This window comes from Pan troglodytes, chromosome 20, assembly GCF_028858775.2.
Source record: "Pan troglodytes isolate AG18354 chromosome 20, NHGRI_mPanTro3-v2.0_pri, whole genome shotgun sequence".
Lineage (NCBI taxonomy): Eukaryota > Metazoa > Chordata > Mammalia > Primates > Hominidae > Pan > Pan troglodytes.
The window spans coordinates 4,271,098-4,298,120 of NC_072418.2; the positions used below are offsets into that span (position 1 = coordinate 4,271,098).

Below are 27,023 nucleotides of genomic sequence, written 5' to 3' on the forward strand. Positions count from 1 at the left end.
ACGTTTTTCCATCTCAGCTTTGCTTTGCTTTGTTTTGTTTTGTTTTTGAGATGGAGTTTCACTCTTGTTGCCCAGTCTGGAGTGCAGTGGCACCATCTCGGCTCACCACAACCTCTGCCTCTCTGGTTCAAGCAATTCTCCTGCCTCAGCCTCCCGAGTAGCTGGGATTACAGGTGTGAGCCACCATGCCTGGCTAATTTTTTATATTTTTAGTGAGATGGGGTTTCACCATGTTGGCCAGGCTGGTCTTGAACTCCTGACCTCAGATGATCCACCTGCCTCGGCCTCCCAAAGTGCTGGGATTACACATGTGAGTTACCGCGCCTCGCCTGCTTTGTTTTTTTTTTTTTTTTTTGAGACAAGAGTCTTGCTCTGTCACCCAGGCTGGAGTGCAGTGGCGTAACCTCAGCTCACTGCAAGCTCTGCCTCCCAGGTTCACGCCATTCTCCTGCCTTAGTCTCCCAAGTAGCTGGGACTACAGGCGCCCGCCAACACACCCAGCTAATTTTTTGTATTTTTGGTAGAGATGGGGTTTTGCCGTGTTAGCTAGGATGGTCTCCATCTCCTGACCTCATGATCCGCCCGCCTCGGCCTCCCAAAGTGCTGGGATTACAGGTGTGAGCCACCGCGCCTGGCCTTGCTTTGGTTTTTTGAGACAGAGTGTCACTCTGTTGCCCAGGCTGGAGTGCAGTGGCGCGATCTCGGCTCACGGCAACCTCCGCCTCCTGGGTTCAAGCAATTATCCTGCCTCAGCCTCCCAAGTAGATGAGATTACAGGTGCTTGCCACCACGCCCAGCTAAATTTTTGTATTTTTAGTAGAGACAGGATTTTGCCATGTTGGCAAACTCCTGACCTCAGGTGATCTGCCCGCCTTGGCCTCTGAAAGTGCTGGGATTACAGGCGTGGGCCACCATACCCAGCCTCGCTCTCATTCCTGGGTTCTGGTTCTGCGTGTGACAGGAGTGCTTGGCCCTGTCCCCAGGTCTCTCAGCCCTGGCTGTTTTCTGTCTGCCTCTGTGCTCTCCTGGTGTCAGGCTGTGCGGCTGCGGCTGCTGCTTGAAAGTTTACTCTTTTTCTGCAGCCTCCAACCCCAGAAGTCCATGTGGTGAATCTTTGATTGCTTAGTGGCATTTTTTGGTTCCGTCTGATTGTCCATTCGCTCTCAGCTGAGATTTCCCATGTGCACATTCACTTTGGCCATCTTTTCCTTTAAATCTTCGAACATGTTTGTGCTGTTTCTTCGTCCGTTTTGTGCTGCTGTAACAGAATGCCACAGACTGGGTCATTTATTTTTATTTATTATTTATTATTTTTTGAGATGGAGTCTTGCTCTGTTGCCCAGGCTAGAGTGCAGTGGTACTATCTTGGCTCACCACAACCTCCGCCTCCCGGGTTCAAGCAATTCTCCTGCCTCAGCCTCCCGAGTAGCTGGGATTACAGGCGCCCGTCACCACACCCAGCTAATTTTTGTATTTTTAGTAGAGACAGGGTTTCACTGTTGGTTGGCTAGGCTGGTCTCAAACTCCTGACCTCGTGATCCACCTGCCTCGGCCTCCCAAAGTGCTAGGGTTACAGGCATGAGCCGCTGCACCTGGCCAGGTCATTTATAATGAACAGAAATTGATGGGCTCACTGTTCTGGAGGCTGGCGAGCCCCAGATTGAGGGTGGCGTCTGGCAAAGACCTTCTTGCCATGTCATGGCAAGAAGACATGGTGGAAGGCAGAATGGCAAGGACCGGAGGGGGCTGGATTCACCCTTTAGTCAGGAACCCACTCCCCTGCTGATGGCATTCACTCACCCACGAGGGCAGCGACTCAGATCCTCTCACTAGGCCCCAGCCCCAGCCCCAGCAGTGCTGGATTGGGGACCAAGTTCCCAACACATGACCCTTAGGGGGTGCATCAAAGACACAGCACTGTGTGGAGTGACGTCTGTGCTGCTGCTGACTTTCTCCCTTGTCACGGTCACACCCCCCTCACTCACCTGTGGGACAGCCTCACTGGGCGTGGCCGTGGTGTGTGCCGTGAGGTGTGGAGGGTGCCGTCTCCCGGCTTGAGCGCTGAGTTTGTCCCCGTGGCTCACCTTGTTTCTGTCAGGTTGGTTTCAGCGTTGCTGGGGCAAGGCTGAGGGTAAACATGAGTGACTCCAAGGCCAGGGAGCCTGTGCCAAGGTGTGGACCTTTTGGGTTCTCAGCTGAAGTAGAGAATCCAGGGAGGACCCCGCACTCCGGCCATTGGAGCTGTGGCGTCCTCCCTCCTGTGTGTCCCCCGGAACCTTCTGAGCCTCTCTGGAGCTGTTCTCTGCCAGGCCCCGTGGGCTCTCCTGCCCTCTGCATGCACCGCGAGTACTGCCGGAGGAGGCCCCTTTGGCTTTCAGAGCCCAGAGCGCCCGACCTCCTCCAGGAGTCTGCAGATCCACAGGCCTCAGATGCTGCCACACCCACCCAGCGCACACCCGGGTCTCTGACACGCCAGCCGCACACAGCGGTGGGCGTCAGGCGAAGGTTTCTTCCACAGTGCAGAGTAGAAGAGCCGGGAAAGACCCCATCCCCATCAGATGCATCAGAGCTTCAAAGGCCCGCCCATCAAGACGCTGCCAAGAGCATGAGGCCAGCCAGGCTGGGGAAGACGTTGGCGAGCATCTGCCTGCCCGTCAGGGAGCCACAGCTGGATGATACATCAACAGACAGCAGAGGGACGGCGTAGCACACAGGCGAGGGCTTGGCCTCCTCAGCCTGGGGGAGCGCAGCTCAGTGCTTGGTGGTGGTCAGCACGTGACTGACACTTTGCTGGAGAAGGGGACTGCTGCCCGCAGGAAGAGCTACGCAGCCGTGTTCGCCGGAACTCCGCTCTGGAGAGTCAGAACTGGAGACGGGAGGGCGTGCCTCAAGGGCAGATGGGCAAAGCAAACCCCATCCTCCCTGTGAGCCGCGGCGCAGCACCAGGCGGGCACACGCAGCACGCCACGGCGAGGAGCCCACCGCAGGGGCAGCCTTTTGGGTGGGGAAGGGGGGATGAATCCACTGTGAATCCCACCTCCGAAGGGCAGCGCAGGAAGGACACGCAAATGCTGGACTGAACCTGCAGCTGATTCAGGGGGCAGTGTCCTGCGCTCTAAAACTTCAAACCTGGGGCAGTGTCCTGCGCTCTAAAACTTCGAAATCTGACCAGGCGCAGTGGCTCACGCCTGTAATCCCAACACTTTGGCAGGCTGATGTGGGCGGATCACCTGAGGTCGGGAGTTCGAGACCAGCCTGGACAACATGGAGAAAGCCCATCTCTAGTAAAAATACAAAAATTAGCCAGGTTGATGGTGCCTGCCTGTAATTCCAGCTACTCAGGAGGCTGAGGCAGGAGAGTCGCTTGAACCCAGGAGGCAGAGGTTCCAGTGAGCCGTGATCGCGCCAGTGCACTCCAGCCTGGGCAACAGAACGAGACTCCGCTCCAAAAAGAAAAAAACTTTGAAATCCCTCTAAAAATAAAATGGACCGGTGGATGGTAGCTGTGAGGATGGACCGTGTGGCAGGTTTAGTTCTGGGGCCTCGGCAATGAGTGTTGGGTGTTTGGGGCACGGCTCCTGTTGTTTTACGAGGAGAATTTCCTAATAATGTATTACACTGGGGAGAACGTAGGAGGGGAGCCCATTTGTTCTGAAAACGCAGGGACCAGCCCTGGTCCCCGGCTCAGGACTGGAGGGGTTGCCCTGGTCCCCGGCTCAGGACTGGAGGGGTTGCCCTGGTCCCCGGCTCAGGACTGGAGGGGTTGCCCTGGTCCCCGGCTCAGGACTGGAGGGGTTGCCCTGGTCCCCGGCTCAGGACTGGAGGGGTTGCCCTGGTCCCCGGCTCAGGACTGGAGGGGTTGCCCTGGTCCCCGGCTCAGGACTGGAGGGGTTGCCCTGGTCCCCGGCTCAGGACTGGAGAGACCAGCCCTGGTCCCCGTCTCAGGGCTGCAGGGAGGCACCTGGTCATCCCTCGTCCTCACGATCCTGCACCCTCAAGGTGCCACGTTGTTGAGGCTGTTTAGGGAACTTGACAAGCTGATTGGAAACTGTGCTGAAATAGAGCCCAGGCAGTGATGCGGACAGGGCAATGCCAGAAGGAGCCCCAGCGATTCCTGTGCTGCAAGGCACGCCCAGGACGGGGCACTAGCCGGGGGAAGAGGCTCTCGGGGCCCAGATGCGACCCCAGCCTCAGACTATGAGGTCATGACTGTGTACAGCTCAGCCACCGGGCTTTGGGACTTCGCATCCACCTTAGCAGGGTTTCCAAACCCATTGTCTCCATGGCCACCCTGCCAGTCCAGCTGCAGCAGGGCGGAAGGAAGTGGAGGCCTCTTTCTTTCTTTTTTTTATTTGAGACAGAGTTTCTCTCTTGTTGCCCAGGCTGGAGTGCAATGGCACTATCTCAGCTCACCACAACCTTCACCTCCCGGGTTCAGGCGATTCTCCTGCCTCAGCCTCCCTGGTAGCTGGGATTACAGGCATGCACCACCATGCCTGGCTAATTTTGTATTTTTAGTAGAGATGGGGTTTCTCCATGTTTGTCAGGCTGGTCTCGAACTCCCGACCTCAGGTGATCCGCCTGCGTCGGCCTCCCAAAGTGCTGGGATTACGGCATAAGCCACCGCGCCCGGCCACAGAGGCCTCATTCTGCAGCGTATGCTACTCGGGCAAAGGCAGCTGACTGCAGACCCAACACGGTGACCCAGCTGGATGGTGCCTGAGAGACGGGGCTGCCCCACATGGTGCCCTGTGATGCCGCGGGACAGGTCGCCCAGCAGATGGTAGCTATGGCCCCAGTGCCATCCTGGGCTGGAGACACATGGGTGCCAGACACTTTCATGCCTGTCGTCTGGCCCAGCTGCCGTGGGGAGCCCCCCAGGGCCGTGTGCCTGCAGGGACCGGCCTGTTCACCGCTAGGCTCACCCCTAGGGTGCTGAGTCACCACAGTGGGTGGGGCCGTGCCTCCTCCCAGGCCGGCTTCCACAGCTGCCCCTGCAGAGCGCCCGTGTGTTAAGGGCTGGCCTCCTCCTTCCTCAGGGGGTGTAACATGTAAAAAGCTGCACCCTGGGCTGTACAGGGGCTCCCGCCTGTCATCCCAGCCCTGTGGGAGGCTGAGGCAGGCAGATTGCTTGAGCTCAGGAGTTCAAGATCAGCCCGGGCAACTTGGAGAAACCCCGTCTCTACTAAAAATACAAAAATTAGTTGGGTGTGGTGGTGCGCACCTGTAGTCCCAGCTACTTGGGAGGCTGAGATGGGAGGATGGCTTGAGCCCGGGAGACAAAGGCTGCAGTGAACTGCGATCTCGCCACTGCACTCCAGCCTGGGCAACAGAGCGGCACCGTCTCAAAAAAAAAAAAAAAAAGGTTCTGGGCCTCGTACCTTCTGCGCTTTCATGAGACTCAGCCCTGGAAGTCCTGTGTGGCTGGTGGCCCCAGGGGACAGGACCTGGGCTCCTCTCTTCTAACCCATGTGGGCCACAGGTCCCTGTCCATCTGCTGGGGCTCACCTGGGGGCCGAGGGCCTCGGGCATGCGGGAGATTTGTCTTTGAGAAAGGGGTGGAGGAGTGTGGAGCCCTTGGGGCTGCCTGCAGGCTGTGAGAGACCTCCCCAGTGCCGCTTCTGTCCTGGGCTAGGGAGGTGGGGGGGCGGGGGAGGAGGAGTGGCAGACACTGAGGCGGTGACCACACGGGCAGGGTGCAGGTGTCGGGACGACTTGGCAGGCCACGGTGCAGTGCTCTGGCAGGCTGGGCCCAGGCCCGGCTGCTGGGCAGTGGTGCCATTTGGAGGGTGGTCCTTCAGGGACCCCCTCCTGCCTCCTGCCTCGGGGGTGGGCTGGGGAGGTCGGGGCTAGGTGGGCCCTGCGCTGGTGGTGCTGATGGTCTCTGTCCCCGCAGGAAAGAATCTCTATACAAATGAATACGTGGCTATCAAATTGGTGAGTCGGCCCCTCCACCCCACCCCCGCTGACGTGCCCCCCAGGGATTTCAGGGCAGCGACCCGGTCCCCTGGTGACTCGCCCTTGTGCCCCCAGGAGCCGATCAAGTCCCGGGCCCCACAGCTGCACCTGGAGTACCGGTTCTACAAGCAGCTCAGCGCCACAGGTACCGGGCGGCCCGCGGGTGGGGCGGGGGCTGCGCAGGGGCAGGGAGGGGGCTGCCGCCGCACGCCCGTGCGTCTGTCCTCCGCCGCAGAGGGCGTCCCTCAGGTCTACTACTTCGGTCCGTGCGGGAAGTACAACGCCATGGTGCTGGAGCTGCTGGGGCCCAGCCTGGAGGACCTGTTCGACCTGTGCGACCGGACCTTCACGCTCAAGACGGTGCTGATGATCGCCATCCAGCTGGTGCGCGGCGGGCGGGGCGGGGCGGGGGTGGGCGGGGCTCGGAGGGAAGAGGGTGGCCCTGGAGGGGAGCACGTGGGACGGGGAGGGGCCCGGCCGACACCGCTGTGCCCCCCTGCAGATCACGCGCATGGAGTATGTGCACACCAAGAGCCTAATCTACCGGGACGTGAAGCCCGAGAACTTCCTGGTGGGCCGCCCGGGGACCAAGCGGCAGCACGCCATCCACATCATCGACTTCGGGCTGGCCAAGGAGTACATCGACCCCGAGACCAAGAAGCACATCCCGTACCGCGAGCACAAGAGCCTGACGGGCACGGCGCGCTACATGAGCATCAACACGCACCTGGGCAAGGGTGAGCTGCGCGCGCGCGGCGGGGGGCGGGCGCCCGGACCCCGCTGAGGCTGCGCCCCTGTCCCCGCAGAGCAGAGCCGCCGCGACGACCTGGAGGCGCTGGGCCACATGTTCATGTACTTCCTGCGCGGCAGCCTCCCCTGGCAGGGGCTCAAGGTGGGCGAGGAGACCGGGCAGGCGGGCGGGGACGCAGGGCGGGAGCAAGGCTGACCACAGACCCCCGCAGGCCGACACGCTCAAGGAGCGGTACCAGAAGATCGGGGACACCAAACGCGCCACGCCCATCGAGGTGCTCTGCGAGAACTTCCCAGGTAAGGGGTCCCTGCGTCCCCGCCCCCGCCCCGTGCCCCCCACCCCCGCCGAGGCCCCGCTGGCGCTCTCTCTGCAGAGGAGATGGCCACGTACCTGCGCTATGTGCGGCGCCTGGACTTCTTCGAGAAGCCCGACTATGACTACCTGCGGAAGCTCTTCACCGACCTCTTCGACCGCAGTGGCTTCGTGTTCGACTATGAGTACGACTGGGCCGGGAAGCCCCTGGTAGGTGGGGGGGTGCCGGTATGTGGGAGCGGGGGACCGGGAAACCGCCCTGAGGGAGATGTGAACCGGCGCTGCAGCCCATCCTGACCCCTGCTCCCTCACCCACAGCCGACCCCCATCGGCACCGTCCACACCGACCTGCCCTCCCAGCCTCAGCTCCGGGACAAAGCCCAGCCGCACAGCAAAAACCAGGTGAAGCCCGGGCGGGACCGACGCCCCAGGGAGGGGCACGGGCGGCCAGCGTGACCCCCTACTGTCCCCACCAGGCGCTGAACTCCACCAACGGGGAGCTGAACGCGGATGACCCCACGGCCGGCCACTCCAACGCCCCCATCACAGCGCCTGCAGAGGTGGAGGTGGCCGATGAAACCAAGTAAGGCTCTGGGGCGGTGCCTTCGGGGAGGCGGGGGTGCCCTAGGTCCCCATGGGGGTGGGAGGGCCTGAGGCCTGGGCTGCCCCCGCCCTGCGCCCCGGTCCTCCTACCTGAGCCACCGCCCTCCTCAGATGCTGCTGTTTCTTCAAGAGGAGAAAGAGAAAATCACTGCAGCGACACAAGTGACCCTGGGCGCGTGCAGCCCCCTGAATCTTCTCCGTGCAGCCCCTTGGGGCGCGACCTTGTGCGAGGCCCTCGGGGCCCACCCACAGCGGCCCAGGGCCAGACCCTGGCTGGAAGCCAGAACGCAGACTGCAGGGGCCGCGCCTGGCTCAGGCGGCCCCACCCCCGGGACGTGGGGTCACTTCCTTCATGTAAGACTTTGGCCGAAATTTCTACACCTGTGTCTAGTTCTCCCCTCCAAGAGCATTAACTATTTAAAACAAGGAAAAGAGGAAAAAAAAACAGAGGCCCGCCCTACCCCACTCCTGCCCCTCCGTTTCTTTGCTGAAGTGAGTAGTGTGATCCTGGAGGCCCCCTGGCCGAGGCCTGGCCTGGCCCGGCCCCGCCAGCTGCCCCCGTTAGCGTCATAAAGTCCAGCTTGTCTCCCTCGATCCAAAGGCCGTTTTCTCGAGGGGAGGGCAGGCCCGGCCTGGAGGGGTGCTGTGGAGCTGTCTTGCCTAGGCCCTCCTGGGAGGGGGACAGGCATTGCTGCCAGGGGTGAGGCTGTGCCCCAGGCCTCCCCGAAACCAAAGGGGAAGGCAGGGGTGGGGCCGTGGCTGAAGCCGGCTCCCCAACCAAAATGCTGCACCAAAGCTCGGGCGCCGCGGGCACGGCCACTGCAGTCTCTTCCCAGCCTGGCCCTGGCAAGGGGCGGGTGGGCGCTGCCAGGCGGGTGCTTCTCGACGCACTTGCTCCCGGATGCTGCGCCCCGGCGCCTGGAACCCGAGGTGGGAGGACTGGCTGGTGTCACCCTGCTCGGCCCTGGGCCCTGCTGCGTGGGGCGTGTGGGGTGCGTGGGCACGGAGCTTCCTGCCTCTCTGCTCCGACACCCGGCAAGCAGCCGGAGACAAAACGCCTTAAAGCCCCCGGCCCAGCCCCGCAGGTGTATTGCAGGGGTCTGGGGGCGGCCCTGGACTGGCAGGCGGTTCCCCAGTGGGGTGCCCTGGAGGCTGCCGGGCAGAGTGGAGCAGCTTGGGGCCATGCCCAGGGCGGTGGCTGTGAGTCTAGTTTTTGCTTTACCAAGTGTACAGAAATGGCATTTACGTTTCTCTGATGCTCCCTTGAAGCCATAGAATTTAGGGGCTTTTTTAAAAAAATAAAAGAAAAATGAAACCAAACCCAAGTGTAGAGGGATTTGTCTGGGCTTTCCACGAAGCTTGACCTGGAACGGGCGTCGCCTCCATCCCCATCCTGCCTGTCCGGGACGAGTCCGGGATGAGTCCGGAGCGTCCGGCGACCTCCGGTAACAGAAACCGACTGATGAGGCGGAAGGTAAGGAAGATGGAAGCAGAGGGCGGAGCTGGGCTCTGGGGAGAGGGCAGGAGACGAGTGTTCACGTACCATGGAAAGGGGAAGTCACACACATGCGACTTGGCCCCGGGGGTCCCGTTCCCTGACGCTACACAAATATACCTGAAAGCCTCAGCGACGGGGCCCAGGCGGGATGGTCCTGGCTGCTCTGACAGCGGAAGGCCTCCTTGACTCCCTCTGTTCACGCAGCAGGGCAGAAAACATCTCCACGGGGGCCACGGCACTGTGAAGGGAATCAGCAGTAGCTCCCGGAAGAACAGCGGAAACTGCAGGCAGGTGAAGACCTTGGCAGCACCAGCCCCGGCTCCGCCCCATGCTTTCTCCCCAGACAACACCCCATACCCGGCAGCCGCGAGGAGGCGCTCGTGCACACCCACGCCGCAGCTGCTCTGGCAAGGGAGGTGGAGGCAGAAGTCCCCGGATGCCGCGTGGGGTCTTCGTCTTCACCCGCTCATCTCCTGCAAGGCCTCGAGGGAGATGAAGGCAGCAGAGGGCAGGGGCAGGGAGGAAACTCTGCCGCTGACAGCCGAGGGAGCTCACCCTCCTCAGACAAGTCACCATGAAGCTGAAGGGGACAGACAGGCCCCTTCCAGGAAGCACGCAAGACCGGAAAACCATCCGGAATCAGAGACTCAGAAACTAAGCGCAGAAATGGACAAACCTCCGAAAATGAATTCAGGAAGGAAACATCAGAACAGAACTGGTTTTGGAAATGAATAAATTGCAAGGTGCCTGAGACCTCCATGAAAATCAGAGGAAAGGCACTGAAGGCAGGAAAACAAGAGGAGACAAGATGGGAAACTGCCGAACACGGCACAATCCGGAAGACGAAAGAAGACACGAAGCTGCCAAACACCGCACAGAATCCGGAAGATGGGCCAAGAAGGGCTGGTGTTCGAGTCTTTGAAGAGGTGAAACAGAACATTTAAGACCCTTGTCCAAGGAAGCTTTGCTGAAAAAAGACCTGAACCTCCACATTGAACGTGCACTTGGGAAAATTAAACCAGAGCAGTCGGCTGGGCGTGGTGGCTCACACCTGTAATCCCAGCACTCTAGGAGGCTGAGGTGGGCGGATCACCTGAGGTCAGGAGTTGGAGACCAGCCTGGCCAACATGACGAAACCCCATCTCTACTAAAAATACAAAAATGAGCCGGAAGTAGTGGCACGCGCCTGTAATCCCAGCTACTCAGGAGGCTGAGGCGGGAGAATGGCTTGAACCCGGGAGGTGGAGGTTGCAGTGAGCCCAGATCGTGCCACTGCACCCCAGCCTGGGCGACAGAGCAAGACTCTGTCTCCAATATACATATATATATATGTTTGTTTGTTTTTTTTTTTTTTTTGGAGGTGGAGTCTCAGTCTGTTGCCCAGGCTGGAGTGCAGTGGCGCGATCTCGGCTCACTGCAACCTCCACCTCCCAGGTTCACCCCATTCTCCCGCCTCAGCCTCCAGAGTAGCTGGGATTACAGGCACCCGCCACCATGTCTGGCTAGTTTTGTTTTTGTATTTTTAGTAGACATGGGGTTTCACCGTGTTAGCCAGGATGGTCTCCATCTCCTGACCTGGTGATCCGCCCACCTCGGCCTCCCAGAGTGCTGGGATTACAGGCGTCAGCCACTGCGCCCGGCCAAAATAATTTTTTTTAAAGGTGATAGCAAGGGTGGAAGACCAGTACCACCGTAATATGTTGTGACAAAGCAGAAATAATGCACCTGTAAGAGTCAGATGGCAAGAGGGAAATGGAATGAGCTCATCGATGGTTTTCCCGGCAGTAGCTTGGGGATAAGGACTACCTGTCATGTGCTTTATGTATTTACCCACATGTTAACCTTTTCTGATGCTCTTCATTTCTTTCTGCTGATCAGAAATTACATCTGGGACCGGGCATGGTGGCTCACTCCTATAATCCCAGCACTTTGGGAGGCCGAGGCTGGCGGATCATGAGGTCAGGAGTGCGAGACCATCCTGGCTAACATGGTGAAACCCTGTCTCTACTAAAAATACAAAAAATTAGCCGGGCGCCTGTAGTCCTAGCTACTGGGGAGGCTGAGGCAGGAGAATAGCGTGAACCCGGGAGGCGGAGCTTGCAGTGAGCCCAGATCGCGCCACCGCACTCCAGCCCGGGCGACAGAATCCCAAAATTACCTCTGGGATAATTTTCAGCCTGAAGAACTTCAATATTGCTTACAGTGCAGCTTTTTTTTTTTTGAGACAGGGCCTGGCCCAGGCTGGCGTGCAGTTGCACAGTCATAGCTCCCTGGAGCCTCCACCTCTTGGGCTCAAGCAATCCTCCCACCTCAGCCTCCCAAGTATCTGGGACCACAGACGTGCAGCACCACACTCAGCTAATTGTTTTGTTCTGTTTTGTTTTTAGGTAGAGATAGGGTTGCCTGTCTGGCTCTGTTGTCCAGGCACTTTCGGAGGACGAGGTGGGAAAGTGACCCTGGGATGAGAGGCGTGAGCCACCATGCCGGGCCGAGTGCAGCTTTGTCGGTAACAAATTACAAACTAGCATTTGTTCCCTGAAAAAAATATTTATTTCACCTTTCTTAATAAGGGTGTTTTTGCTGGGAGTGGCATTCCAGGTTGACAAAGTGTTTGTTTGGGACAGAGTCTTGCTGTCACCCAGGCTGGAGTGCATTGGTGTGGTCTCGGCTCACTGCAGCCTCCACCTCCCGGGTTCAAGCAGTTCTCCTGCCTCAGCCTCCCAAGCAGCTGGGATTACAAGCGTGTGCCACCACACCTGGCTAATTTTTGTATTTTTAGTAGAGTCGGGGTTTCACCATGTTGGCCAGGCTGGTCTCGAACTCCTGACCTCAAGTGATCCACCCACCTCGGCCCTCAGAAGTGCTGGGATGACAGGCGTGAGCCACCAGGCTCCACTGACAAAGTTTTTAAAATGTTTTTGTTGGCCGGGCATGGCAGCTCACGCCTGCAATCCCAGCACTTTCGGAGGCCGAGGCGGGCGGATCACAAGGTCAGGAGATGAAGACCATCCTGGCCAACATGGTGAAACCCTGTCTCTACTAAAAATACAAAAAATTAGCCAGGTGTGGTGGCACACGCTTGTAATCCCAGCTGCTCGGGAGGCTGAGGCAGGAGAACTGCTTGAACCCGGGAGGCGGAGCTTGCAGTGAGCCGAGATTGCGCCACTGCACTCCAGCCTGGGCGACAGAGAGAGACTCTGTCTCAAAAAAAAAAAAAAAAAAAAAATTGTGGGTCAACGTCTTTCATTCATTTTGGAAAATTCTTGGTTGTCATATAGCTTGAGTCTCATTCTCTCCTCTCCTTCTGGGACTCCACTTACACATACGTTCAACCCTTTGACTGTGTCACGTATCTCGATCTGTTCTGTTTTTCCATTGTTTTTAGTTACTGTGCTTCACCTTGCATGTTTGTTTGTTTGTTTGTTTTTTGAGACAGAGTCTTGCTGTGTTGCCCAGGCTGGAATGCAGTGTGGAGATCTCGGCTCACTGGCAAGCTCCGCCTCCCAGGTTCACGCCATTCTCCTGCCTCAGCCTCCCAAGTAGCTGGGACCACAGGCACCTGTCACCACACCTGGCTAATTTTTGTATTTTTTTTTAGTAGAGACGGGGTTTCATCATGTTAGCCAGGATGGTCTTGATCTCCTGACCTCGTGATCCACCTGCCTCAGCCTCCCAAAGTGCTGGGATTACAGGTGTGAGCCACCGTACCTGGCTTTTTTTTTTTTTGAGACAGAGTCTTGCTCTGTCTCCCTGGGCTGGAGTGCAGTGGCACAATCGTGGCTCACTGCAACCTCTGCCTCCCAGGTTCAAGTGATTCTCCTGCCTCAGCCTCCCAAGTAGCTGGGATTACAGGTGCACGCCACCACAGCCCGCTAATTTTTGTATTTTTAGTGGAGACGGGTTTCACCATGTTGGCCAGGCTGGTCTCGAACTCCTGACCTCAGATGATCCACCTGCCTCGGCCTCCCAAAGTGCTGGGATTGCAGGCATGAGCCACCACACCCAGCCTGTCATTTTTAAATGGATGCTGGACGTTGTAAATGACAGATGGTAGAAGCTGGTGCTGATGTGTCTTCACAGGGCTGTGTTTTCTTTTGGCAGAGTCCAGCGTAACAGCAGCCCAGTGAGACCCTACCAGGGTTTATGTTTTGGAGTGATGAGGGCTTCCATTCTGTCCTCCCCCAGGAGTGTTGCCCTAGCTCCTGGTGGGTGGCCCTTCTGATGTCTTCATTAGAAGCCCAAGGTGTTTCCTTTTAATATGTATTTTTTTAGAGATGGGGTCTTGCTGTGTTGCCCAGGCTGGTCTCAAACTCCTGGCCCCTAGCAGTCCTGCCTCAGCCTGCCAAAGTGCTGGGATTGCAGGTGTGAGCCAGCACGCCCGGCCCCCGGGTGTTCGACAAGGCCCCCTACCCCGCCAGCCTCCATCTCCATTGCCTGCTCCCAGCACTGCGCACTGTGGAGATCTGCTCAGCCTTCAGCCTCCTGGCAACTGTTTGCGGCTGGCTTTTTTTTTTTTAGACGGAGTCTTGCTCCCTCGCCCAGGCTAGAGTGCAATGGCACCATCTTGGCTCACTGCAACCTCCATCTCGCAGGTTCAAGTGATTCGCCTGCCTCAGCCTCCCAAGTAGCTGGGATTACAGGTGCCCGCCACCATACCTGGCTAATTTTTGTGTTTTTAGTAGAGATGGGGTTTCACCATGTCGGCCAGGTTGGTCCTGAACTCCTGACCTCAGGTGATCCACCCGCCCGGCCTCCCAAGGTGCTGTAATGACAGGTGTGAGCCACCACGCGGCCTTGCTGCCGAGTTTCTTGATATCTTGCCCTGCACGTGTGCTCCTGAGGCAGCAGCCAACGGCTTGACTCCTCTGGCTACTGAGGCCAGAACTGGGCACTCCCTGCTTTCTCTCCATCCCTCACATCCACGGTCCCCCAGCAGCCAGCAGGGCCTCCCCACGGGGAAATCGGCACACACGTCCATTGCATTTGGGTTTGGGGGGAGGTGTTGAGTTAGGGTCTTGCTCTTGCCCAGGCGGGAGGGCAGTGGTGCATCACTGCTCACTGCAGTCTCGACCTCCCGGGCTTCAGTGTGGCCTGTGGGTACTTACTTACTTAAGGAGGGTCTCGCAGCACTGGCGACCAGACCCGGGGTTCAGGGCCCCTCTCGGCGCACGACGTCCCTCACCCACTTGCAGCCCGGATGACAGGGCAGAGAGTGAAGGGGGGGGAGCAAAGCAATGTGCGCTCAAGGCAGGTGCCTTTGTTTCTTTATTTAAAAAAATTATCTGGGGGCATGGTCTGAGGAGGACACCCCTCCCATGGCTTTGGGGAGGACGCAGGTTCCAGGAGTCACAGGGCAGAAACACACGGGGTGGGTGGGGGCGTGGCCGGGGTGGGGAGGGGCTGTGCCCCCAGCACCTGGGGGTGGCTCGCGCGGCACCAGGTGGGCTAGGGCAACAGTATGTACAGGCGAGCAGTGCTCCTGGACCCGGTCGGGGCCGGCTGGGGCCCCATTCTGCGGCAGGGGAGCTCTGGGGCACAGGGTCTGAGTCCCATCTTGGGCTGCAGGGACCGCGAGGGCCGTCCAGGGAGGCTGGACAGCGGGGGCCTTTATCTGGGCCCATCAGGTGGATGAGAACGGACACTGCAAACCGCTCACCACCTGGGCCAGGGCTAGGCCTATCCGGCAGGGGCCGTCCCCACACTGAATCCGACGTGCGCAGAACTCAAGCTGGCATCCAGGCAGCTGGGCTTGGGTGGCCTCGGGCACGTGACAGGTGGGGCCCGTGTCCTGATAAACGGACAGGAACGAAAGGAACGCAAGGTCTGGGACCCACGGCTCTGGGAGCGGCGCCACCCAGGCTGGCTCCTAGCAGAGAAATGGGAATCGCAAATGCATTGCAATGTGCAGTGAAGAGACGCGAGGGACGCCCGCCACGCACCGCCGGCAGACGACGTGGGCAGGCGCCCTGAGCTGCGGGTCCGTGGGCCCTGGCCCAGGCCGGCACAGCCCTGTCCCTAGTCCTGAGGGATCGTCTCCACAGGGCCTGGCCACTGGCCCGGCCACCTCCCCGGCTGCCCTGATCCAGCAGCCGCACTCGTGGTGAACACAGGGCAACCCCTTCCTGATGCTGAGAAAGATGGCGTGGAGTGGACAGGTGGCCCGGGGGACACTGGGCCTGGCACCGCGTGGTGGGGGGGCCCCAGCAGCGGATGATGGCCTGGGGCTGCGGCTGTCCCCACGGAGGGAGGGCGGTGTCGGTGTCGGGCAGCCTAGGTGTAGAAGATGACCTCGGGGATCTGGCCGTCCTCCACGGATGTGCCGTTGTTGTTCCCGGCCGCGTAGCAAAAGGTGAAGCAGGTCTTGGCGCCCGTGGTGGGCGACTCGTGTGTCACCTTGCGGAGGCCTTTGGTGCCGTAGTGGGAGTCTGGGCCCTGTAGGGAATAAGGGTACAATGAGGTCAAGGACCACCAGGCTGGGATGCCCCAGGTGTGGACAGGGCAAGGCCCCGACTGGGCCAGGGTGGCTGCCTCTGGAGAGTGTGTGCTGTGCCCCGGTGGCTTCAGGATGGGCCAGAGACTCCCACGGAGGGACCCCTGTCCCCGGCGGCGCACCTTGAGCGTGGCGCAGGCCGTGTAGTTGACGTTGGGCAGCACCTCCACCGGCTCCTTGAACATGACGCGGAAGGTGCTGGCTGAGCCGTCACAGCTGAAGCCCGTGTCGTTCTGGCCCAAGACGGTGTTGCTGTCGGTGTGAATAATCTGCAGGGAGGTGGGAAGTGGGAGGCTCAGGCCTGGGGAGGGCCGACGGGGACCCCTCGAGGCCCAGCCCACCTGCCCAGAGTGGGGGCAGCGCAGGGACCAGGGCCGGGGGTTCAGCCAGGGTTCCATGGAGGTGGAGAGAGGACATGGGCCTGAGTGGGGCCTGGGGATGAGGCTTGGGGCTGGTACCTGGATGTTCACTTGGTAGTCGGTGGGCCCGTGGATGGATCCATACAGCCCAAATCCCACCACGAAGATGCGCTTGTTGACTGAGAACCTGCCGTGGCAGATGACAGGCGGCAGTGTGGATACCCAGGGATAGCCTAAGGTGAGCTGGGGCGAGCCCACCCCCATGCCCAGTCCCCTCCATCGTCCCCGAGTCCTCCACCCCCATGCCCGGCGGCCCCCCCGTCTTCATCATCCCTGAGCTCTCCACCCCCATGCCCGGCGCCCCCATCTTCATCATCCCCGAGTCCTCCACCCCCATGCCCAGCTCCCCCCGCCGTCTCCATCATCCCCAAGTCCTCCAACCCCATGCCTGGCGGCCCCCCTCCATTATCCCCGAGTTCTCCACCCCCATGCCCGCCTCCCCCCCACCTACATCATCCCTGAGTCCTCCACCCCCATGCCCGGCGCCCCCACCCCGTCTCCATCATCCCTGAGTCCTCCACCCCCATGCCCGGTCCCCCCCCGCCGTCTCCATCATCCCCGAGTCCTCCACCCCCATGCCCGGCCCCCCCCCCGTCTTCATCATCCCCGAGTCCTCCACCCCCATGCCCGGCCCCCCCCCCGTCTTCATCATCCCTGAGTCCTCCACCCCCGTGCCCGGCGTCCCCCCCCCGTCTTCATCATCCCCGAGTCCTCCACCCCCGTGCCCGGCGTCCCCCCCCCGTCTTCATCATCCCTGAGTCCTCCACCCCCATGCCCGGCCCCCCCCATCTCCATTATCCCTGAGTTCTCCACCCCCATGCGCGGCGCCCCCCCCATCATCCCTGAGTCCTCCACCCCCATGCCTGCCTCCCCCCACCTACATCATCCCTGAGTCCTCCACCCCCATGCCCGGCGCCCCCACCCCGTCTCCATCATCCCTGAGTCCTCCACCCCCATGCCCGGCCCCCCGTCTCCGTCATCCCCGAGTCCTCCACCCCCATGTCCGGACCCCCCCACCTGCACCCCAAGCCCCACCTGATGCGGTCACTGGTCCCGCTGTAGCCCCAGCGACTCTCCACCTGCTGGAAGCGGTTGATGCTGCACTCCTTCCCACGCAGGCAGCAGCGGGGCCGGTCAATGAACTCCACTCGTGGCTTGGGGTTGACGGTGAAGTGCAGGAAGAGGCTGACCACCTCGCGGTCCACCAGGATGCCCGACTGTGCGGGGCCTGCAGCACAGGGAGGGTGTGGGGGAGGGCCGGGCTGCACCCCAGGACCCCGAGTGCCTGGGAGGACACGCTCCTTCCCCCTAAGATGTCTGCGTCGGACTTTCAAGGTGCAGGGACCTGGGCAGCCCCTCCCCGGGGGACTAGCCACCAGCCATGGCCCCTGCTGCCTGGGCTTTTAGGGAGAGGTCCCAGGGCACAGACCAGAGGCCGACAGATACGCTCACTCAGGAGCGATGCCTCAGGGTCTGACAGATGCACTCACTCAGGGGTGATGTCTCAGGGTCTGGCCCCACTGTAGGGACCACCCGTCACTTCACTGTGGGTGGTGGTGGGGGGCTCCACTGCCTGTTCTCTCAGGGCCATTGGCTGGGAGGGGTCACTGTGGCTCCCTGCTAGGCCTGTACCCCCCCCCAGGCTGCAGCCCTGGCTTCCAGAAGCAGTCTGGGGGTTCCTCTCCATGGTGGGCCCTAGGCAGCCACCTTCCCAAGCACTTACACCCCCAGGGGTGATGGCTAGCGGACCCAGGCAGGCTCCAAGAGCCAGGCTCTTAATCCCGGTGCAGAGATGTGACAGGCAGAGGGACCGTGCATGGGATGTGAAGGGGCTCTGGGCAGGGAGGGGAGGCCAGGAGGGGCAGAATTGGGGGTCCACCATCCACCCCCAGGAGTGCCGGGACACGGTGAGTACCCTCTGCTCTAATGAGAGCAGCCCTGCCTGCCTGAGACCTAATCACTCATCAACCAAGGTGGGCTCAACTCTGCATCGCTCAGCTGCAAGCCAGCCCAAGGCAGACACAGTTTAATAACTGGTGAGAAACAGACCATTATGGGTTAAGTGAATCAGGAAGACTGAGTATCAAAACTCAATAAACAATGTTAATTTTTTTTTTTTTTTTTTGAGACGGAGTTTCGCTCTTGTCCCCCAGGCTAGAGTGCAGTGGCATAATCTCGGCTCACCGCAACATCCGTCTCCAGGGTTCAAGCAATTCTCCTGCCTCAGCCTCCAGCATAGCTGGCTTTACAGGCATGCGCCACCATGCCCAGCTAATCTTGTATTTTTAGTAGAGAGGGGGTTTCACCCTGTTTTGACCTCAAGTGATTCCCCCCATCTTGGGCCTCCCAAAGTGCTGGGATTACAGGAGTGAGTGACCCAGCCTGGCCAACAATTGTATATATTTTGTTATTTTAAATGGAGTTTCACTCTTGTTGCCCAGGCTGGAGTGCAGTGGCGCGATCTCGGCTCATCACAACCTCCACCTCCTGGGTTCAAGTGATTCTCCTGCCTCAGCCTCCCGGGTAGCTGGGATTACAGGCATGAGCCACCACACCCAGCTGATCAACAGTTGTATTTTTAAGAAGTATGTATCTAGCCAGGCTCGGTGGCCCATGTCCATAATCCCAGCACTTTGTGAGGCCGAGATGGGAGGATGGCTGGAGCCCAGTTCATGACCAGCCCAGGTGACATAGCAAGACCCTGTCCCCACAAAAAAATACAAATATAAGCCTTGTGTGGTGGTGGCACCTGTGATCCCAGCTACTCTGGAGTCAGAAGCAGGAGGATCACTTGAGCCCAGGAGGTCGAGGCTGCCGTGAGCTGTGATTGTACCACTGCACTCAGCCTGGGCGACAGAGACCCTGCTGCTAAATCTGGCGACCTTCAGCTAAGCAAGAGCAGGGGCCGCGTGGACCTGGGGAAGGCCAGCCGGCGAGCGTGCACCAGCCCCAGGGCTCTGTCCCAGCCCCTTCTGGAAAGTTCCAGGCCTGTTTTGCTCCAGAGCTGGATGGCGTCAGGCAGTGAGCAGCCACATGAGGGCAGGAGGCATCGTTAGTGCTGCCCCTTCACGTCACCCCGGAGCCCAGGCCCTGCAGCAGGGGACCCCAAGGCCCACTCGGGCACATGACAGCCACCCCGGCCATGTCAGAGCCCTCCTGAGCTCGTCACGGACACCGGTACCTGCACCAGCAGGTAGCACAAGGGCCCGAGATGGGGACTCCCTTCCCTCCTGGGAAGATGCCACCAAAACAGCTGGACAGACACGAGAGGCGGGGTCTGGCAATGCGCACGGTGGGGACAGAGCCGGGCCAGGGCTAACAGATGGCCCCGTGGACGCGTCCTCACAAGCCAGGTTTCTTCCCATCTGTATACTCCAGGCATCTGCCAGGCTTTCCGCAGTGAACTTGGCACTATCCTCGGTACCCAGATGCCCACCTGTGTGCCACTCCCCTCCCAAACCAGCCCCTGGGCCCGAGCTCTGTTACCTGCGGCGAACTCCTCGATGGTCATGAGCGGGAAGCGAATGAGGCCCAGGGCCTTGCCCAGAACCTTCCGCCTGTTCTCCGGCGTCACCTGCAGCTGCTGCCGCTGACACTCGGCCTCGGACCAGCGGACAACGGCGTTGAACAGCCGCACCTCACGGATGCCCAGTGTGTCACGCTCCAGGACAGCCACCAGCGTGTCTGTGGGGTGGAGGAAGGGGCTGCGTGAACATGACACCCACATGCCCACCCTGCAGGAGGCAGTGAGACTGTGAGGACCAGCAGTTAAAGCCGGGCTGGCAACTACGGCCTGTGGCCCAAATCTGGCCCTGTGCGTGTGTTTATAAATAAAGCTTTATCAACACAAGACCACGCCCCTTCATTTTCCTCGGCTGTGGTTTTTAAGCCACAAGGACAGACTTGAGTAGCTTTGACAAAAGCTGTTCAACAGCAAAGTCAAAACTACGGACCATCGGAGGACGAGATGGTCACCATCAGCTGGGATGGTGGGCTCTGGCCTGTGGCCTCCCTGCCAAGGCCCCGGACTCCCCTGGGGCTGTGCTAGGACCCAAGCTCCTAACCTGCTGCAAGTGGTGAGGCCCCAGCTCACCTGTGCAGCTCCCCCAGGGAACCCCCAGGCCCAAAGCTCCCACTGTCAATCCCCGGACCCTCCCGCCGAGGCCCCGCTGGGATTCCCACACCTGGGCTCCTGGGCCCTTACCCAGGTCAATGTCGGTGAAGCCCTCCGCGGTGATGGCATCTGCAGTGTTTTTGTCGATGTTCTCCAGGCACAGGCTGGCCAGCTGTGGCTCATCGAAGAGTCGCGCCTGGCAAGAGACATCGACGGGGGGCGCGGGGCGGGGACATCAGCACCCAGCCCTCGGCAGATCCCCAGTGTGGGTCTGGCTCAAATGCAGCCCTGACCACACGGGCCTTCCTGAGCGTGGCCAGGAGCCACCAGGGTCTCAGCTACCAGGCCAGCCCTGCTGTGGGCCCAGAGACTCCCCTGTGACCGCTGACTGGGGCGGGAGAGTTGGGGAGCTCCCTCTCAGGACCTCAGAGGCCAAGGAAGGAAGAAAAAGATGCTCAGGTCCCTGTCGGCAGGGCCTGCTGCTTTAGGCAAAAGGGGCGTTGCAGCTGCACTCGGCGGGCAGCAGGGCCCAGGACCCCGAGTGGCAGGCAGAGGTGAGGTGGCCGGGGTCGACCGGTGAAGCTTCCCGACCACAACATGCCCTTGGCCACTTGTGGTGGGAGGGGCCATGTCCCTGGCAGCTCCATCCCAAGACAAACAGCAGACATGACTTCTGACAGTCAGGTGACAGAGCTGGAGGTCGCCTGTGCTCTTAGGGAAACAGAGGCTTAGTTAGTGGAAGGTGCTGGAAGGGCCTATGCCAGCAGGGACCCGGGCAGGCCTTTCTGCGGGCATCCTCCCGAGGACACCTCTCAGGTGGGTTCGCAGTGGTTTTAGGGGCAGGGAGGCTGAGGCAGCCACAAGATGAAGCCCGGGGAGTGAGCTCCAGCCTCCTCTCAGGTCAGGCAGAGGCCTCTCCGGCAAGGCGACCAGATGACCCGGACAAGAAACCCCTCCCTGTGGGAGTCCGGGATCCCCTGCATCTGACCTGCCAGGATGGAGGGGGAGAAGGTTCTGGGTCCTTTCCAGGATGCTGGACCCCCAAAGCCCATTGGAGGACCCAGTGCCGCTGTCCCCTCTGGCCACCCTCCACCCCCGACCAGGAGCTCACGGCTCCCAAGCGGCCATTCACCCGTCCTGGCCCCACGTCCTCCTCTCAGCCTCCCTGGCCTGCACGACCTCCCCAGCCCCCGCCCTTTGGGCTGCAGAGAGCCCAACTGGGGTCCCCTGAGATCCCTGGCCCTGCTCTGTCTACCTGACATTTCCTTAGAGAGAGAGAGAAAGTTCTCTCTGGTTTTTTTTTTTCTTTTTTTTTAGCCAGGCGCGGTGGTGGGGGCCTGTAATCCCAGCTACTGTGGAGGCTGAGGCAGGAGAATCGCTTGAACGCTGGAGGCGGAGGTTGCAGTGAGCTGAGATCGTGCCATTGCACTCCAGCCTGGGCAACAAGAGAAACCCCGTCTCAAAAAAAAAAAATTATTTTACTTTTTTTTTAGAGACAAGGTCTCACTCTGTCACTCAGGCTGGAGTGCAGTGGCGCCATCTCCACTCACTGCAGCCTCAACCTCCCGGGCTCAGGCAATCTTCCTGCTTTGGTCCCCAAGTAGCTGAGATTCCAGACATGCACCAGCGTGCTTGGCTAATTTATGAAATTTTTTTTTTAGTAGAGATGAGGTTTCACCATGTTGGCCAGGCTGGTCTCAAACTCCTGACCTCTGGTGATCTGCCTGTCTCAGCCTCCCAAAATGCTGGGATTACAGGCATGAACCACAGTGCCCGGCCTGAATCTTTTTTTTATTTTTTGTAGAAACGGGGTCTCTCTATGTTGCCTAGGCTGGTCTAGAACTCCGGGCCTCAAGCAGTCCTCCCTACTTGGCCTCCCAAAGTGCTGGGGTTACAGGCGTGAGCCACCGCACCCTGCCAATAATTTTTTGAAGTATCACAGAAAAGTCCAAAACACATTTTTTTTTTTTTCAGGTGGAGTCTTGTTCTGTCATGCACGCTGGAGTGCAGTGGTGCGATCTCGGCTCACTGCAGCCTCCACTTCCCGGGTTCATGCAATTCTCCTGCCTCAGCCTCCCAAGTAGCTGGAATTACAGGTGCCCGCCACCATGCCCGGCTCTTTTTTGTGTTTTTAGTAGAGATAGGGTTTCGCCATGTTGGCCAGGCTGGTCTGGAACGCCTGAGCTCAGGTGATCTGCCCGCCTCAGCCTCCCAAAGTGCCGGGATTACAGGCGTGAGCAACCACGCCCGGCCCAAAACACATTTTACTACCAGGCAGGAGCCCGCTGCCTCCCGGGCCCGCCCCCGGCCCCGCCTCCACCTCCAGCCTCGGTCCGCCCCACCCCTGCCCCGCCTCCAGCCAGGCCTGGCCCCGCCCCCGCCTCGTACCGGCCCCGCCCACCTGCGTGAGCAGCATGAAGGCGTTGTCGGCTCGCAGGTTCTTCTTCAGGAACTCCACGCAATGGGCCTCGAGCGCTGGCACCGCGTACTTCTTGGCGGTGTATAGCGTGGTCATCACCGTCTCCGGGCCGATCTGCACCTCGTCCGAGTAGAGAAACCTGCAGAAGCAACGCGGGTGGCCGTGAGGTGGGACCGCCATGCCCGTCCCCAGGGGAGAGCGTCAGGGGACCACTCAGACCGTTAGACTCGGCCACCGGCCCTTGAGCTGGCAGGACCCAAACACCCACATCAGGTTCCCCGAGGAACCTTCCAGAATTAGCCCCTGTCCGTTGCCCTCTGACATAGGGACACGACTTGGCAAGGCGGTCACCCATGAAAACGAGCAAGAGGCTGAACCCATCTACACAGCACACACCCGGAAGCGTCTATACGGCCTGTCTTGTTCTGCCCGGGATGCCTCAGGAGAGGGCACTGGGAGCTGGGTGTCTCCTCCTTGGGCGCCTTTTCCATGAGGAACTGTTGGTTCCCCACCTCGGGCACCACCGAAAACCTCAACCACTTCTGGGTGGATCACAGAACCCAACACGCTAATTAGGATCATGGATAATCATGGACGCTATTACCACCTGCCAGCAAGGGGCCCACACAACACTGAACACGATGCCACCGAGGGGCCCACACCACACTGAATACAGATCAGAAGTTGGGCCGATCAAAAACAGAAGCACAGGCTGGGCCTGGCGGTTCACGCCTGTAATCCCAGCACTTTGGGAGGCTGAGGCAGGCAGATCATGAGATCAGGAGATCGAGACCATCCTGGCCAACATGATGAAACCGGGTCTCTACTAAAATTACAAAAATTAGCCAGGCGTGGTGGCGTTTGCCTGTAGTCCCAGGTACTCAGGAGGCTGATGCGGGAGAATCACTTGAACCCGGGAGGCAGAGGTTGCAGTGAGCCAGGATCGTACCACTGCACTCCTGCCATGGTGGCAGAGCGCTACTCCATCTCAAAAAATAAAAAAAATATTTTTTTTCTCTCCCAGCCTGTGGGTGGCATTTCCACTCTGCCGGTATTGTCCTTTGAGGTATACATTTTTAACATTTTCCCTAAGTCCAATGTCTTTGTTTATTCTTTTCTTGGCTGTGTCTTTGGTGTCATATCCAAGTAATCATGGTCAAACCCAATGTCATGAAGATTTGATTCTGGTTTTTCTTTTTTTGTTGTTGAGACAGAGTCTCGCTCTGTCGCCCAAGCTGGAGTGCAGTGGCGCAATCTTGGTTTACTAAAACCTCTGCCTCCCAGGTTCAAGCAATTCTCCTGCCTCAGCTTCCTGAGTAGCTGAGGTTACAGGTGCCTGCTACCATGCCCAGCTAATTTTTGTATGTTTGTAGAGATGGGGTTTTGCCATGTTGCCCAGGCTGGTCTCCAACTCCTGACCTCAGGTGATCCACCCACCTCAGCCTCCCAAAGTGCTGGGATTACAGGTGTGAGCCACCGCGCCTAGCCATACTTTGGATTCTTTTTTTTTTTTTTTTTTTTTTTGAGAGGGAGTCTTGCTCTGTTGCCCAAGCTGGAGTGCAGTGGCATGACCTCAGCTCACTGCAAGCTCTGCCACCTGGGTTCACACCATTCTCCTGCCTCAGCCTGCTGAGTAGCTGGGACTACAGGTGCCTGCCACCATGCCCAGCTAATTTTTTTGTATTTTTAGTAGAGATGGGGTTTCACCGTGTTAGCCAGGATGGTCTCGATCTCCTGACCTCATGATCCACCCACGTCGGCCTCCCAAAGTGCTGGGATTACAGGCCTGAGCCACTGCGCCTGGCCACTTTGGATTCTTCTAAGTATTTTACAGGTCTAGATCTTACATTTTGGACTTTGATCTATTTTTTTTTTTTCGAGACAGAGTCTCGCTCTGTCGCCCAGGCTGGAGTACAATGGCATGATCTCGGTCCACTGCAACCTCCACCTCCCGGGTTCATGCCATTCTCCTGCCTCAGCCTCCCAAGTAGCTGGGACTACGGGCGTCGGCCACCATGCCCGGCTAATTTTTTTATTTTTTATTTATTTTTTCTATTTTTAATAGAGACGAGGTTTCACCATGTTAGCCAGCATGGTCTCAATCTCCTGATCTCATGATCCGCCCATCTCAGCCTCCCAAAGTACTGGGATTACAGGCGTAAGCCACCGTGCCCAGCCTGGACTTTGATCTATTTGAGTTAATTTTTATATACAGTAAGGTAAGAGTCTAACTTCATTCTTCTGCATGTGTATTTCTAGTTGTGCCTGTGCTATTTGTTAAACTCTCTTTTCTGTTGAATGGCCTTGGCACCCTTGCAAAAATTATTTAACCCTATGTGCAAAGGTATTTATTTCTGAGCTCTCTGTTCCATTCCATTGGTCCCCATGTTCTGTCCTTATGCCAGTACCACACTGTTTTGATGATTGTAGCTTTGCAGTGAGTTTTGAAATCAGAAAGTATGAGCCCTCCAACTTTGTTCTTTTTCAAGATCATTGTGGCTATTCAGGGTCCCTTGGGATTCCATATGAATTCTAGGATAGTTTTTCTATTTTTGCAAAAAGCAGTAATTCTGATAGGATTATACTGACTGCAGATCGCAGTGGGTTGTGTGGACATCTTAACAATATTCTCTTCAATCCATGGACATGGGATGTGTTTCCATTTATTTGTGTCTTTTTAAATTTCTTTCACTGATGTTTCCTTTTTTTTTTTTTTTGTCGTTGTTATTTTTTGTTTGTGTACTCCAGCTTGGGCAACAGGAGCAAAACTGCCAAAAAAAAAAAAAAAAAAAAAAAAAGAAATAAAGAAAAGAAAAATAAAAGCAGGGAACTGGCTGGACACAGTGGCTCATGCCTGTAATCCCAGCACTTTGGGAGGCTGAGGCGGACGGATCACCTGAGGCCAGGAGTCTGAGACCAGCCAGGCCAACACAGAGAAACGCTGTCTCTACTGAAAAACACAAAAATGAGCTGGGTGTGGTGGTGAACACCTGTAATCCCAGGTACTCAGGAGGCTGAGGCAGGAGAATCACTTGAACCAGGAAGGCGGAGGTCTCAATGAGCTGAGATCACACCACTGCACTCCATCCTGGGCAACAGAGCAAGACTACGTCTAAAAAATATAAAATAAAAAGGGTGCCTCTGGGCTGGGCGCAGTGGCTCAGGCTTGTAATCCCAGCACTTTGGGAGGCTGAGGTGGGTGGATCATGATGTCAGATCGAGACCATCCTGACTAACACAGTGAAACCCCATCTCTACTAAAAATACAAAAAAATTAGCCGGGCATGGTGGCACGAGCCTGTAGTCCCAGTTACTTAGGAGGTTGAGGCAGGAAAATCACTTGAACCTGGAAGACTGAGGTTGCAGTGAGCCAAGATCACGGCACTGCACTCCAGCCTGGGCAACAGAGCGAGACTCCATCTCAAAAAGAAAAAAAAAAGTGCCTCTGGAACCCCTCACTGCACAGGAACGTTCTAGAAATCTCCACCAAGCCAGGGCCTCTAAGCTGGTGTCAGACAGGGTCTACGTTCTCTGAGGTCCCCCTCCCCAGGCCCAGCTCCCCAGCAGGAAGCATCCAGAAGCATTACTTGAGCAGTGCGAGGAAGGCAGCGGGTTCCACGTCGGGCAGCTCAATCTCCGTGGATGTTGTGGCCATTCCCCCGTTGAACATGGCATCAAAGACGGCGCTGCCCACGGCCAGCACGAACCTGGTACGGGAGAGAGGAGGCCCTGGTTAACCCCGTGGCCGCCACCCCACGGCCGGGAGGGCCTGCCCGGTATCCTGGGTGACCACCCCACTAGGGCTCCCTGCCAGCCTCCAGCAGGTATGTACCAGGCCCCCCGATGGCAGAGGCTTCTGGAAGGGGCCTGGGACAGCAGGAGGGTGATGCAGACGGACCCACGGCAAGGACAGACAGGGCTAGGACCATGCCCTGGGCCACACAGGGCCTCATGCTCTGCCAGCCCTCACCATCCTCTTTCCTTCCAGGCGTCAGGCACGCACTCATTCACTCATTCCCATATGCGTACATTTATTCACACGTGTTCATTCACACATGCGTTCACACATGCATTCATTCACACATGCATTCACACATACATTCATTCATGCATGCATTCACACATACGTTCATTCATGCATGCATTCACTCGCTCATTCACATGCATTCATTCACACAGGCGTTCATTCACTCATTCATTCACATATTCATTCATTAAATTTCCATGTACATTCACTCACTCATACACATGCACTCATTCATTCATCCACACATGCATTCATTGATCCACTGATTCATTCCCGTGGGCATGCATTCACTTGCTCATTTATGACACATGCATTCATTCATTCACTTTCTCATTCATCGCACACTCATTCACTCACCCATTCACACACACACATTCGTTCATTCCCACATGCACTCATCCACTTAGTCTCATTATTCACTCATTCATTCAC

The 27,023-nt window shown here is 58.3% G+C and overlaps 2 protein-coding genes across 10 annotated transcripts in view; one reads left to right on the plus strand and one right to left on the minus strand.

The window, feature by feature from the left end:
* Positions 1-8,944, plus strand: part of CSNK1G2 (casein kinase 1 gamma 2) — a 40,739-nt gene extending 31,795 nt beyond the window's left edge. For 3 of the 8 annotated variants that reach the window (XM_016934618.4, XM_063800451.1, XM_054673477.2), the window contains 10 exons: positions 5,897-5,937; positions 6,034-6,103; positions 6,194-6,342; positions 6,461-6,695; positions 6,765-6,850; positions 6,921-7,005; positions 7,083-7,231; positions 7,340-7,423; positions 7,498-7,604; positions 7,736-8,944. In XM_016934618.4, coding sequence (XP_016790107.1) covers positions 5,897-5,937; positions 6,034-6,103; positions 6,194-6,342; positions 6,461-6,695; positions 6,765-6,850; positions 6,921-7,005; positions 7,083-7,231; positions 7,340-7,423; positions 7,498-7,604; positions 7,736-7,790 — 1,061 coding nt within the window. In that variant the 3' untranslated portion in view covers positions 7,791-8,944. Of the gene's footprint in view, positions 1-2,518; positions 3,528-5,896; positions 5,938-6,033; positions 6,343-6,460; positions 6,696-6,764; positions 6,851-6,920; positions 7,006-7,082; positions 7,232-7,339; positions 7,424-7,497; positions 7,605-7,735 lie in introns of all 8 variants that reach the window. The other 5 variants (XR_010153511.1, XR_010153512.1, XM_016934615.4 and 2 more) reach the window with 3 other exon arrangements.
* Positions 8,945-14,369: 5,425 nt separating this feature from the next.
* BTBD2 (BTB domain containing 2) overlaps positions 14,370-27,023 on the minus strand; it is a 30,408-nt gene continuing 17,754 nt past the window's right edge. The window contains exons 2-10 of one of the 2 annotated variants that reach the window (XM_054673476.1): positions 26,152-26,271; positions 22,547-22,703; positions 21,401-21,580; positions 20,236-20,341; positions 19,518-19,715; positions 17,067-17,259; positions 16,071-16,158; positions 15,735-15,881; positions 14,370-15,554 (exon numbers count right to left, since the gene is read on the minus strand). In XM_054673476.1, the coding sequence (XP_054529451.1) occupies positions 15,393-15,554; positions 15,735-15,881; positions 16,071-16,158; positions 17,067-17,259; positions 19,518-19,715; positions 20,236-20,341; positions 21,401-21,580; positions 22,547-22,703; positions 26,152-26,271 (1,351 nt within the window). In that variant the 3' untranslated portion in view covers positions 14,370-15,392. The remainder of the gene's footprint in view (positions 15,555-15,734; positions 15,882-16,070; positions 16,159-17,066; positions 17,260-19,517; positions 19,716-20,235; positions 20,342-21,400; positions 21,581-22,546; positions 22,704-26,151; positions 26,272-27,023) is intronic. The other variant, XM_016934620.3, reaches the window with a different exon arrangement.